The sequence below is a fragment of the Perognathus longimembris genome, chromosome 1 (assembly GCF_023159225.1).
Source record: "Perognathus longimembris pacificus isolate PPM17 chromosome 1, ASM2315922v1, whole genome shotgun sequence".
Taxonomy (NCBI): domain Eukaryota; kingdom Metazoa; phylum Chordata; class Mammalia; order Rodentia; family Heteromyidae; genus Perognathus; species Perognathus longimembris.
In genome coordinates, this window is record NC_063161.1 from 144,894,422 (window position 1) to 144,908,983 (window position 14,562).

Sequence of the window (14,562 nt, forward strand, 5' to 3'; positions counted from 1 at the left end):
AAAAGCGTGCATCAGGCCCAATACTGAATCCCCTATGCAGAGCCACAGAGTGAATAGAACCTCCCACATCTCAGTTCTCTGGTCCTCACCCACCAAGGCTGCTGTCCAGCCTGCTGTACTTGACATTCAATGCAAGCACTTCCTGTTATCTTTACTCCCCACAGGTGCTTGAACGGCCGCCTGGCATCCCACCAACACCAATATCCCACACTTCCTATGGCTAATTTCCTTTCTCTTCAAACTACTTCTTGCTAATATTCAGTACTCTCTCGAAGAGCATTACTCTGTGTCACTGTTGGAAACCCCTGTCATTTCATGATCAGATTCATGAATCTGAATTGCCAGCATGAACTCAGTTTGAATCCTGGCTGTACCACTGGCTGGGTGTGTGCCTTTGGGCACGTGACTTCAATTCTCTGGACCTCAGCTTCCACTTCTGTTACGTGAGGATAATAATGTCTTGCTCATATCTCGGAGGATTGTTCTGCCGATTAAGCTGCATACCTGCTTGTGTTTACATGCTTCTTTCTCTCTATATGTATATACAGATGAGCATATATGAATAATTGATAATGTGCTTTCTACATGTGTGAGAGTCGAGGTGTTACTCTATTTGTTGCTTTCTAGAAAGATTGAACCACTGCAGCTAAGACAAGATATGCCTGTTCAGGAGCTTGAACTCAAGGCCTTAAGCTCTTACCTGGCTTTCTTGCTGGCACTGTGCCACTGGAATCACATCTCTAGTTGGAGAGGATAGGTGGACATTTTGCTTACATTTACATTTATATTTCACCACTGTCAATTAATTTGTTTGGAGTGGGAGGTTATCATTTGTTATTGCTTTATAAGAAATTATTTATATTTATATATTAATGTTATTAAAGCTTTGCCTAACTTAGCAATGTTCTCCCAATTTGGCGATTTGCTCTGAAGAGTATTCATGGTGATTTTCACAAACAGAATTGCCCTTTGTTTTTTAACTAATCATAGAAAGCACTTCTTAGAAACATAATATGGCCAGTAGTTAGGAGAGGGCACTATCACAAGGTAGATTTATAGTTCCTCCCTCCCTCCCTCCCTCCCTCCCTCCCTCCCTCCCTTCTGCTAAGAATTGAACTAGGGCTTTCTATATACTAAGCATACATTCTACCTCTGAGATACACTTCCAACCTTATTTTGCTTATACTTGGAAATTTCTTTCTTGCTATGTTTCCACTTTTTTTTTTTGTCAGTTGTGGGACTTGAACTTGGAGCCTGGTTACTATGCCTGAGCTCTTTTACGAAAGTCTAATGCTCTACCACTTGAGCTACAGCACAACTTCCATATGTCTCTACTTTTATGTCTCGTCATTTTATGATATCATTTGCACTCTTGAAATTCTTAAACCATCTGGAATTAATGGGAATGGAATAGGAATATTTCCTTTATTAGTTAACCATTTATTAAACAATATTTCTCCAGTGATCATTATATGTTAGGCCAGACTCTATTTCAGGCTTCCAATACATTTCATTGCTTTGCCTGTATATTTGTATGTTAGTATAATCCTATTTTATATGACATTTACTATTGTTCTATGATGTGTCTCTCCTCTTCTCTTTTAAAATATTTCTGGCTATTTCTTATTAGATTAATTTTATAGCTATCTTCATTTCCTTTAAAATCTCTCTTGGGAGTCTTTATTGGAATTCCATTAAGTGTACATGTTAATTTGTGGAAGAATTAACATCTTTAAAATATCAAGTTTTCCTTTCTACGCACTTGGCATATCTTCTCATTTGGTTGAGGTTTTTAATATCTCAGTAAAATTTTATAGTTTTTATTATGTAATCTTTGCATGTTTCCTATTCAGTTTGTACTTAGAAATTTTGTCTTTGTTGCAATTATAAGTAGGCTATTTTCCCCTATTATATTTTCTACCTGGCTCTTGGCTATTGAAAAAGCTCCTGATTTTCGTATTTACTTCATAATCATCCTCTTTACTGTATCATCTTAATAGTTTTGCAAGTATTTTAGTCAGTTCTGCTGAATAGTCTAGTCAGGTGCTTGTATGACTTTCAAAGAAGGACAGACATATTTGGTCCTCTTCTCACAGGCCAGTAGCTCTTATTTGTTTTTTTCCTGCCTTGTTGCATTGGCTAGCGCTTCTAATTTCATGAAATGGTGGTAGAGCTAGTAAGACTCTCCAGAGGAACTTCTAGGAACTGGCTAGATATGACCCAATCCCAGCCCTTCTACTGTCTTTTGAGATGCCAGTTGCTCATTCATGAATTATTTTCTGCTGCCTCCTGTGGGCCAGGCCCTGTGATGGATATTTGGGATTGGGGATGGTTTACACAGAATGTGCCAATCCTTTGTGACTCAGTCCTCCTTTTTTCCCCTCATTCCTTCTCTGGGTCTCAGCTACCCAAAGCCCTGTGTTCTCTTGTCTTATAACCCTACCTGCAGGGAAGGGGCCTAGCACAGTTCCCATTTTTTTCCACGTACTTTACCTTCTCCCAGCCTTCTTGTTCTAGTAGGGTCTGCGAACTAGTCCAGGCAGAGTCTAAAGTCCCAGGCACACAGCACCTATGGTGTCCTTGCAGTCACCAAGGTTGGCCGTAGAGCCGAGTCAAGGCAGATAAGACGCCTTAGACTTCATGGTCCATACCACTCTCTGGAGCACTGCAGGCATCTGGCTGAGGAGTGTAGGGTCTTCTCCATCCCAGAAGCCACCCTTCACCCAACGGGGGAAACGAGCATCTGTTGCATTTCACTTCCATTTTGTCTTCTTTCTCCAGCCTCAGTGTGGCTGTGCAAATCCTTCCAAGGACTTACCCATGCCCAGGCCAAGCTCTTTGAAGTCTCATCATGTCCTCTGACCAACACTAGAGTGCAGCTTTTCACTGCCCTTTGCTGAAATGTAAAGAGCCTGGGCTCTGGATCCAGACTTCCTGAGTCTGAGCCCCACTTTCTCACTCTCTGACCTTGGATGAGTGATATATTCTGCCTCCTGCCTCAGTTTTCCTCTTCTATAGAATAAGGATCATGATTACCTCTACCTCATAGATTTGGGAGATTAAAGAGACTAATACACATGTAGGGATTAAGAGTACACTCCTTAAATACTACAGCTGTTCTGTCTTGTTTCTCCCATGAGTTTCCTGAGGGCTAAACTATATTTCCTTCTCCACCATGGCCTTCCCTGTGTTTATTACCAGACATGGCTTGCAGTCGATGTTTAATAAATGTCAATGTCCCCATCTCTGTCTCTGTGCCTGTCTCTTTCTTTTGGGTTGTGCCAGTACTGGTACTTGAACTCAGTGCCTGGGCGCTTGGCACTTTCTCTTAGCTTTTTTTCTTTTCCTCCTCAAGGCTGGTGCTCAACCACTTGAGATATAGCTTTGCTTTCTGCACTTTGTTGGCTGCAAATCGTGATTCTTAGATCTCAGCCTCCTGAGTAGCTAAGATTATAGGCATGAGCCACCCCTGTCCAGCTAATATCTGCCTCTATTAATATCTTTGGTCAGAAATTATGCCCCAGTCACTGCTGCTGTTGAGAATGTAGAGAGGAACCCCCACAAAACTAAAATGCAGAGGGCTCTGGACCAGAGATCAAGACTGTCATATCTTTGGGGCATCATTTCCTGCTTTGTAACACTGCAGAGCAAGGGACTCAAAGACCAGTCAGTTCCTGTACGTTTTCTATGCCAGCTCCCCTGTCAGCTATGGACCGAGGTGGGCACAGGCTGGGTGAGGAGAAGCTTCATCCTTTTTTGGCCATGGGAATCCTCCGTAGCCTGGGCCTGGCTGCACCATGGACATAAAAGGCATGGCCTTGGAGCAGCCCAGGGTGGGGGAGGGTCTCGAGAGGAAGCTGCAGAGGCAGGTGGATCCTGGAGGTGGGGATCTTCCAACGTGAGTTAAAGGGGCCCAGGTAGCCTTGGGGTTCTGTGGATCCAGCAAAGTAGAGCTGGCCTTCAAAGTGGGGCAGGCAGCTGGCCTGGGGGTGGGAACTGCAGGAAGGGGAGAGAAGGGAGTGTGGACGAAGTCCCCAGTCTTGCCAAGTGAGAGGAGGGGCCTGCCTCTTACCGGCTGGATGGGCCTTTCTGAAGCCCATCCTTGCCCTATGTTGGAAGTCATCAGGCCAAGTGTAACGCATGCCTAACCATATCCAAGTGTGTCAGGTGAGCAGCAAAAGGCCACACCCCTTTCCCTCTGAGAGGACGGAATGGGAGATTTCTGGTGGAGAGTCACTGAGGAGGGAAGGTCTGAGTTCTGATGAAGAAAAGAAACCAGTGAGAATTAAATGAAGTTGGCTAAGCTACTCTTCCCATGTGGCATGGCCCATGGGTTCCCATCTGTAAATCTAGGAAGCCAGTGTGTCCACAAGCAGGCTCGTATGTGCATGTGTGTACATGTGTGCATACCTACCTGTATACTTGAACCCCTTTTCAAGGTGAAGAAAAACTGAGGCTCACAGAGATGAAATTCTCTCCCAGGCCCCACCACTGTGAGCTTGCGCCAGGCCCAGTGGTTCCCCCAGGACCTCTGACCCTGCACCCCCTAGGCTTAGGGGCCCAAGAGGGGGTTAGGTTGGAAGCTCTTAGTAGGTGACATCAGTATCAACTGACTTCTTGGGTGCTCCTTCTTGAGTAACATAGTGGGGTTTGATGAAATGGGGGCCAGAGGCTGGGGTGCTAATTGTCCTCATGGGAAATACAGTGGGTGGACCCTAGGTGCTGCAACCAGGGCCTGCTGTCGGGGCACTGGTGAGAGGACTCTCCTGTGTGCAGGTTGCAGAGGTGCTGCTTCTGACTGGAGACTCACTACTTGTCCCTCTCTCCCCAAGTTCATTGTCTAGTCTGACCTGTGGGGCAGAAGCACAGATTGGGGTCACATTTCAGGCTCCAGTTCTAGTTCTGACAGTGTCACACCTAGGGTCTCCTACAGAGGTCTCAGTTTCCCCGAGTGTATTACAAGGACAGTCCCGTGTCCCTTACCCATTCAATCTAGCTCGCATGGGAATAATACCATGAGGTGACCCTGATGGCTGTGTGCAAATGAGTTACTGTCCCTAGGAGGTAACCATCAACTCTGTGGAAAAATAGAAACATCTCCCGGCCTTTCACAGAAACCCTCTGAGAGCCCAGAGGAAATGGCAGAAAGGAGATAGTCCTGGTGACACACACACAAGTAGACTGGTCACCTGAGTGGTGGCCTGGAGCACTAAGATTGGCTGGGAGGGCACATTCAGCGGCATGGGGGAGAACTTGGCTGATGACCCAGGCAGATTTTCTAAGGGGATCAACTTCATGGCAAGGACCAAGTGGCATGACGGTGCCGTGTCTGAGAGGGCGGCTGTGGTCTGGTGAAGAACCCAAAGGCTCTCTCTATGAAACTGGCTGGTAGCAGGACAAATGAGTTGGGGCTGCAGGACAGGGGCCTGGGTTATGAGGGACTCTCAGATATCTGGATTTCCTGCACTTTGTGTGAGTTATGGAAGGTATGGGAGTAGAAGAGTAATGGAATTGGAGAAGACTCCTTCCGGGGTACAGGGGGTTGGTGGGCAGGCACTGATGCAGGGGAGCAGGCTGTGAGCAGCTCGGGGGAGGGAGGGAGACATCCTTTCTAAATGACTTGGTGGTCAAAGCAAAATTGTTTTGTTGTTTCAGGGACAGAAAGGAGATCCAGGGCTTTCACCAGGCCAGGTCCACGATGGAGCAAAGGTAGGTTCCAGGGCCCCCATTGCTCAGGGAAGAAGGGGAGTGGGCCATGGGGACCCTACCCTCTGCAGGCAGATGCTCTGGCAAAGGCAGGGAGGTGGAGAAGTCTAGAAGGATTGGGGTGGCTTATTTCTTTTTCTTTTTCCTTGAAATCCCTCAGTCCCTCCCAACACCAAGCCATGACTAACCCCAGTGCCCTCTTCCTGGGCTCCCAAGTCAAAGTGAGAAAAGGCCTTGGCTATAGACACACCCTGGTAAGCCGCCTTTTGCTCAGTGCCCTTCAGGGCTTCCTGCATAGCTTGCTAAGATACCTTGGAATTAGCTTTTTTCAGTCTTTGGGCTTGAACTCTGGGTCTGAGTGCTGTCCCTGAGCTTTTATGCTCAAGGTTAGTATTCTACCAATTGAGTCGTAGCTCCCCTCCTAGCTTTTTGTGCTTAAGTGGAGGTACGTGTCTCTTAGACTTGCCTGCCTGGGCTGGCTTCAAACCATGATCCTCAGATCTCAGCCTCCTGAGTAGCTAAGATTGCAGGTGTGAGCCACCAGTGCCCATCTGGCATTAGCTTCTTGGTACCCATGTCCAATAGCTTCCAAGTTTCCACCTTAGGCTGTAGATCAGAGCAGATGGTCTGCAGACTTGTAGGAGATAGGGCAGGAATGGACTAATAAGCCTTTAGAACTCGCTGGCTCCCATATTGCAAGTCTGCTGCGGAGGACAAAACACTGGAATCAAGGACTCTCCCTCCCTGAAGCATCCATCCTGTGTTCTAACAGAGACAGAGGCAAATCCAGGGGCCCAGAGCTCGAGGTGAGCTCATTGTCCTGTCTTATATACTATATTATAAGGGTGCTGTATGTATCCATCTTTCTTGCGGACGTGGTTAGGGCTATCCTGACTGCCAGGCTGTTATGTGAGGACCAGGCAAGCAGCTCTTGCCTTTGCTTTCTCCAAGTCACAAGTGCCTCAATACTTCATACTCTCCCCTAACTATCTTTATCCAGTCAACATGGCCCGGGAGACCTGATACCCTGGACAGTGTCCACATATACTCCCCTTCAGTCCGCCTCAGAGCCTTATAAGCTTGGGAGAATGGCCCAGCTTGCACTCTGAGAAAACAGGCCCCACATGGTTGGCTTGCTAGAGGCCACCCAGCTGGCAAATGGCAGAATAGATTTGTGCTCAGTGACCTGGGCCTGCCCCATGCTCCTGCCTGGCCTACTCTCAAGTCACCTGGTGGTGGCAGAAAGGCCCCCTGCTTAGGGTCCACTATGACCAGCAGTGGGAAGAGCAGTGCTTTCTAGAAAGTCTAGAGTGTGGCTCAAATCACGATTTCAGCATCAGAACCCACTCTGCAAATGCTGGCTTTTCCTAAAGCTCAGGATGTAAAGTAGACTGAGTTGGGGAGCCTAGGTCCTGGCACCCCTCCACTCTTGCTCCTCTTGCTCTCCTCTGAGTCTCCTCTGGGGCTTTCCCATGATTTGTTGTAGACAACCAGCTACTGGAAGTGACGTTTTCAAGCTAGCAAGCATCTCTGGCCTGCCCCGGCCTCACCTCCCTTGCCTGTGTCTTCCAGGGTGACATGGGCTTGCCTGGGCTCTCGGGGGATCCGGGACCGCGGGGACGGAAGGTAGGTGTGGGCTGCAGCATGGCCTTGGCTTCTCAGCAAGCCCTGCTTCCCAGCACTGAGGGCCGTCTGCTCTCCCTGGCCTGGCCTGCCTCCTTGGGCACAGGTCCTTGGCCACATGCTGGTGGGAGGTGTGGAGTTTCTGAGTGCTTGGTTCGCTGGGGGCCTGGGGCACCTTTGTCACGGAGTGTTCCCCATACCCCCATGGTTAGCAAGGGGTGACGAGGAGTGGCCCCGGCTCGCTGTGTTTCCTGAGGGGCTGCTTTTAAGGATGCTTGAGGAGGTGGAGAGCTCTACGCATCCAGCAGGGCCTGTGGTGGCAGAGGGTCCAGCTCTTCCATACCCTGGGCCCTGTGTAGCCTTCCTTCCATGTGAGATGGGGATAGGGGTCCCCTCCCTGCTCAGCATGGCCAGGTCCTGGGGCAGAGGTCAGAGGTCAGAGGTCAGAAGAACCTGGGTTCTGCTCCTGCCTTCCTTTGCCATTTCCTGGTTGGGTAACAGGGCAGTTTGGTAGCCGCTCTGAGTATGATTTCCGTCCCTTGGTGATGTCCCCAGTGGCATCCCGGCTGGCCGGTCTCCAGAGGGGCTGAGTTTCTCAGGGCCTCAGCAGGGGTGGAAGAGCTTCTGTGTTCCTAGATGGTACACAGGTGCCTTGGATCTCCTTCCTCATTGACTCTGGCCAGCATCCCCAGTCCTTCAACCGCGCTCTCGTTGTGCCTCCTGGAAGCCCCCACCCCACCCCAGACCTATCCAGCCTCCCGTCTGTCAGCCAGCACCTGCTCAGCCTACCATGGGGCCTGTGGAAAGCAGATGTTCAGGAAATGGTTGAAGGACAAATAGGGACAGAGATCGATCGCTTTGTACAGGATGATCTCCCGCTGCTGCTGAGCTGTCCAGCAGACATACGGGGCTTGGGGACTTGTCTCAGGCTTCCGCCCTGACTCCCTGCTTTGGCCCCTACTGCCAGCTCCCTGGCCCACCCAGTTCTCAGTCCTGTGCCTGCTGTGAAGGTCCTCATAGCACAAGGAGGCTTGGAAGCCCATGACCACCTCTCTCCTCCTCTGCTGCCTCCAGCAGGCCACACCTCAGAGGCCACAGCTGTGCGCAAGCCAGGAAACATCATTCCTCCTGGCACAGCGAGGGGCTCCCCTGCTCACTCCCCCTCTGGGCTCCAGTACTTTCTGATGGATGAAGTGCGAGTGGAAAGGCTCTTTCCAGTCCTGGCTCGTAAAGCAGCCGGTGGTGGTCTCACTCTGCATGGGGTAGGAGTCCAGCAGAGATTTGGGGCGATGGGAAAAGCAGATCTGGATCAACTCCTGTTTGGGGATGTGGGGGGAAAGGGAAGGCTCATTCTGCAGTTCCCTGATCTCACTGGATCGTGGCCAGGGAGGCTGAGAGCATGCAGCCAAGAGGACCTAGCTCACCTGGACTGCAACAGGCAGCTCTCTGAAGCTGAGAAAGAGCTTCAATGCATTGGAAGACCATTTATCAAACCATTTATGTGAAATACCCCCCTGGCTCTGCTGAGCCAGGCAAATGGGTAGAAGTGTGGTTGGTGGGCTGGGGCCAGTCATTTGGAGGTGGGGCAGAGCCTGGGACTCCAGTAGGGCAGGGGGGAGGCCCCAGGCCTGGACAGCAGACCCTGGAGTGGAACCATAGGTCCTGTAGGCAGCCACCTTGCCTGGTCAGCTCAGGAGTAGCTTTCCAGCATCACCTTGGTTGATGATGCGGGGGTGGGGGGTGGGGGAGGATAGGGGAGAAGACACATGCTATAGAGGAGAGGCTGCCTGATGTAAGGCATGCCCCCAAATTTAGGACACCGTCTGTCCCTCCAGGTCTATGGAGCACCTTGGGAGAATGTCCTCCAGGCTTTCCTGTTACTAAGTGGCTCCCTGCTCCCATGGCTTGTTCCCACTTGCCTCTCTCCTGTCCTGGCCCCACTTCCTTTCCCGCCTCTTTCTCTTCAGTCCAGTGTACAGCACCACCTCCCCCGCACCCCTGCCAGCTCAAGCACCTGGTTCCTCTCTCTTGTTCTACTTAGCATGTCCTTGAGGCCCATACCCCCTTTCTAGAAGGTAGAGAATGAGGTTTTGTTCACTGTATTCCTAACACCTACCATAGGTCTTGTTCATAGTTGGGGCTCAGTAAGTTTGCTGAATGAATGAATGAATGAATGGGTATCTGGATAAATGAATGAGCCATAAGGAAATGAGGCCTTCTACAGAGCAGAGTCTAGTCTTGATACCAGGTCGGCTGTGAGGAGCTGCACTTCTAGACCAGCTACTGATCTCAAAATCCTGCAGCTGCTGAGCCAACCGGCTATGTTAAGAGGCCAGATGGGGAAACGGAGGCCCAGAGAGGTGGCAGGGTACTTGTGCAGAATCACATGCCTCTTTGGCCTGCCCAGGTGGGGTGTGGGCTACCAAGGTGGCAGGTGGGTGGGTCTAGAGGGAAACCCACAGCATGGGGAGCAGAACTGCTTTACTCCCAGGGAGGCTGAGAAGGAGCCCAGTGAGCTAGCAGCTGAACTCTGAGCACATGTTGGTGTCTAGACCCCCCCCCCTTCCAGGCAAGGACAAGACCCCTCACTCCCTGCTTAGAGCCCAAATAGCATCCCCGCGGGACAGATGGGGCGACTGTCTGTAGCAACAGTGAGGTGATGTCTGGTTTCTCCGTGTGCGTTGTAAGCAGTGATTAATCTGGCTCCCAAACCAAAATAGAGACCTCGTGCTATTATAAACACAGGTCCTGTAGAGACCCGCCTGCCAGCAGCCGGCGGCCCTATACAGACACTGGGGTCCCTGGAGTTCCTAGGTAGCTGTCCTGCCCCCTCTGCCGCCCCCAGGGCCTGTTGGGCACCCGTTTACCACAGGAAATCACTGCCCACTGGCCCACCTTCCCATTCTTGCCCGCCCTGTAATTGCAGAGTTCAGAAAAGATAATGGTTTAGCCCTGAGCCCTGTCATTTGAAGCTGTTTGCTGGCCTCCGCTTAGTAAACATTGCTGAATAGGTTCCAGGCCCCCCCCTCCCTCACCCCCCCACCTTGACTTCACAGTCTGTGCTGCTCTCTGTCGGCCCCAGGGAGCAGCCTCTGGGATGCAGAGCTCACAGCCATGGTCAAGGTCCTTCAGGGTCTCAAGTCCTGGGGAACAAGTCTAGGCTTGACCATCACTTCCTAAGAAACTTGGCACCAGTCCTAACCCTGCTTTTGAGCCTCACTTGCTCTCTCTGTTCAGTGACATGAGGAAGGTTGTTGCAGTGCTGCCTCAGGTCCCCTGCCCCAGCGCAGATGCTCCTGAATTCACAGGCTGACCACTGCCCCAAGAGCATCTGTCTCAAGAGATGCATCTCACGGCCAGGGCAGGGAGTGGGGGGTGGGCAGGGGAGGGGGTTCTTAGGTGGCCCTTCCTGTCATGCCTCAGCCTCAGTGATTTGTGGTCAAGGGCACAATTCTGGTGCTGGCCCCCAGGCAGCTGGTTCTGCCCCCCCCTTCCCCATATTGAGCCTCAGTTTCCTCAACTGGCAAGCATGCATGATAGTTTCTGCTCCTGGGTGATGCAGAATCAGCTTGTGCTGAGCTTGCCCGAGGGCTGGCTGTGATACATTCTGTGGTATAGGTTTTTTTGGGGGGGACGGGGCAAAGGCTCCTGGATGCCTCTTTCATGGGTTCTCTTGGGGGTCTCTCCCCTCCCCCAGGAGGCTCTTTGTAGCTGCCCCTGAGGAGGCAGAGGAGGGCAGGATGAGATTCAGAGGTGCTGAGTTCCACCGCACTTCCCTGGGGGCGGCTTAGCTTCTCGCTGTTGTTCAAGCTCTGGTGGGAAGATGAGATTCTCTGCATCCTGGCTGCCTCCAGTCGTCGCTAGCCTTCGCGGCCCTCTGGCTGCTGGGTCGCCACCATCCTCGCTCATGCTGCAGTCTCACAAGCCTCTCTCTGCTTCCCTGAGCCTCTGTGAACACTCGGGGCCTTTGCGCTGGTTCACTCTGACTAGACTGCTTGTTGAAGGAAGACACACCAATGAAAATGGGAGGTCTTGGCAGTAATAGCAGTTCATTTCTCCAGGGCTCTTGAACTCAATGTCATGTACCCATCACAAAACCCATGTGCTGGCCCCTATCTCTCCATTTTTACAGTCAAGGCAAACAAGGCTCAGGCCCATAGAGTCAGTGTCCCCAAGCCAGCCGGTCTGATGTCAACTTCTAGCTGTCGTTTGTGGCCCAGTTTGCCTGCTGGGGAAAAGAGCCTGGGCCCCAGGGAGAGACATTTTGCCCTGCTGTGCCTCTGAGCCGTCTTGACGAGGTGTGAGTGGGTGCAGATGGCTCACTGGTAAACCCCTTGGGCCTCTCCGATCTGACAAGTGCTGCTGTTTATAAATAAGAGGACTGTGTCCTGGGAGTCTGAAGAGTGCTCTGTGTGTGTGTGTGTGTGTGTGTGTGTGTGTGTGTGTGTGTATGTGTGTGCGTGCACGTGCAGTGTCTCTTGAGTCTGCGTTGTCTGTGTTTTAGACTCTGGGGGAGTCTTAGAACTCTGAGTTCCAAAGCATTAGAGCCAGAAGAGACCCGGAGTTCAGCCACCCCATCTGGGGGCTGGGGAAGGGAAGTTGAAAGGATATGTCCCGGCCATCCCAGGGGACCATGTGGAGATAATCACAGACAGGAGAAGAAGGTTTATAAGGAGGTTTATTAGTGGGACCATAGCTCCCACGGGAAAGGGAGCTACATGGCGTCTGCACCTTATCAGGTGGCAGCTTCTCTCTGGGGGTAAAGGGGAAGCAGGTAGGTAGTGAGTAGGAGTGGCTCATTAGGTATGGGTGGATCTGGGGGCTAATGGGAGGAGCTGAGGACCTGAGGCTGGGGAAATGCTAACAGAAGTGACCCATCCGAACTCACACAGTAAGGAAGGAAGCACGGGAAGTCTCCTTCTCCCAGGAACGGGCTGGGGCCCTTCAGGAGGAGGGAGGCCGTGGTCCTGGGTATTCTAATAGTGTGGTCACGTGTATGCAACAGCGGAGCGGACAGCCGAGAGCAGCCCACCTCACGCGGCCGTCCACCCGCCCATCCATCCACAGATGATCCCATTGCTCCTGCCTCTCCCTGTGAAGTGAGCAGTGCAAGGTGTATTAGCTGCTGAGAGCAGACATGACTGTGAGGGCTCCGCCTGCCCCCGGCAGTGTCAGCGTAGCATCCACGTGGGGAGGGCTTACCGAGTGTTTATGGCCTACAACCCTGCATGGACTGGCGGTGTCCAGCCAGGGCGGCAGAGGCCGGGCCCTGCCATCCAGGGGCAGAGCGGGCCTTCTGACCTGATATACCTCTCCACCCCTCCCCACAGGGACACAAAGGCTATCCTGGACCCGCAGGGCATCCTGGAGAAGAGGTAAGTCCTCTGCCTTATTCGGCATCACTCATTCTCCCTTCTCCCAGCCCCTGACCCTCCAGGGACTGCTCAGGAGCCCCACATCCTCCCCAGTCCTGCTAAGGGCCCCCCTCCATCCCCAGAGCCTGGCTGTCCTGCTGTCTACCTTGCTGGAACCCATGTACCCCCCATCCCCCTGAGTCCCAGCCATGTGGGTCTGGAAGAACCGGAGTCCCCAAGGAGGCCTGGCTTGGGGCTGGCAGGAGCTGAGTTGCTTGGCTCCACTGAGAGCCATGAATAGGCAGCCTGTCCCAGGCAATGTGAGGGGATATTATCCCCGCCGCCCGCCTGCCATGGGGTTTGCAGGAATTTGGGCTGCCCTGGCCCAAGTCAAACAGCAGTCCTGCCAGCAGGGAGCTAGCCAACCACCCCACCTCCCGACCCTGTGCTTTCTTACAGAGGCTTTTTTTTGTGTGTGTGTGCTGGTTCTGGGGCTTGAACTCAGGGCCTAGGCACTGTCCCTGAGCTTTTCTGCTAAAGGCTAGCGCTCCACCACTTGAGCCACAGCTCCACGACTGGCATTTTGCTGGTTAATTGGAGATAAGGATCTCAAGGACTTTCCCATCCAGGCTGGCTTCAAATTGCATGCAACCCTCAGCTCTCAGCCTCTTGAGTAGCTAGGATTATAGGCATGAGCTACCAGTGCCTGGCTCAGAGTGCTTTTTTTTTCCAGAGTGCGTTTGGCCAGTTTAGAGAGGTCTGGGCATGGAGGCCCAGCAGGCCCTGCATGCCTTCCTTCCATTTTCCATTCCTGTCCCTTCCTTGTTTTTTGTCCCCTGAGCTGGGCAGAGCCTCCCCTCCGTTGCCTTACATTCTTTTCTGTTCTTTGCAGGGGCAGCTGGGAGCAGAGGGCAGCCCAGGGGCCAAAGGTTACCCTGGCAGGCAGGTGCAGTATATGGCTTCTGGAAGCTCTGTGGCCGTGGTGGAGATGCCACGGGTGCCCCCCCCAGGCAGTGGGGGGTTACGGGCTGAGGCGGAGGAGCTGTGTCCTAAGGAAAGGGCTGTCTAAGGGCCTGGATCAAGCCAGCTCTTCTCAGCAGGCATCAGGGCTGGGACACTCAGTAAAGAATTGGGGGTGGGATGGGGCTCCTGAAGCTCTTCCCACCCAGGTCCCCCTGAGCCACACTAGGTGGTTCGGGGCATTTGTGTTGGAGACTCCTGTTCTCCCCTGCCACATTCTCCAGAGGCAGCTGAGGCCAGGAGATGGGACTCTCCCAGATTCACTGGGGATGCTGGCGGCTAGAAGGGCATCACCATATGTCCTTCCCCCTCTGTCTTTTCTATTTCAGGGGCTACCTGGACCTGTAGGAGAGCCTGGCCCCAAAGGCAGCCGGGTAAGTGATCCTTCCACAGTGCCACATAGGTGGGGCCTGAGTGAGCGTCCCTTGTCCCTCCACTGGGATCGGCAGTCAGGGCCATGAGGGGGAGGACTGGGTCCAGTCCTACCGATCTGGTGCTCACTGGAGATTGGGGCAGCAGGGCACAAGAAATGAGGATCCCCTGGTCTAGGAGCTGCTGGGTCTGATGATCAAGCAGTCTTGGCAGTCCAGGCTCTGCTGGGGTCAGTTGTGATCCAGCTGCAAGTACCAGGCATTTGCCTACTGAGTCTTCTTCTTTCATTCCAAATGACCAGGAGCCACTGTCTGGCTACTTACAGGACTGTCGCTAGCCTCCCTTCATCCTAGCTGGGGGTTGGGAAGCCACCTTTGGTGGAAGGCCGTGGAGCTCTGTGGGGGATGCTGCCCAGGCTGGAGGCCGATGGAATTTCCAATAGCCTCTTCTGAGGCCCTCAGGGAGCAGGCATCCCTGAGCAGCCGTC

General features: G+C 52.4%; 1 protein-coding gene across 1 annotated transcript in view; it reads left to right on the top strand.

Annotated features, from left to right (window-relative positions):
• Positions 1-14,562, top strand: part of Col27a1 (collagen type XXVII alpha 1 chain) — a 110,443-nt gene that overhangs the window by 25,731 nt on the left and 70,150 nt on the right. The window contains 5 exon segments of the mRNA XM_048340049.1: positions 5,656-5,709; positions 7,279-7,332; positions 12,660-12,704; positions 13,576-13,629; positions 14,033-14,077. Coding sequence (XP_048196006.1) covers positions 5,656-5,709; positions 7,279-7,332; positions 12,660-12,704; positions 13,576-13,629; positions 14,033-14,077 — 252 coding nt within the window.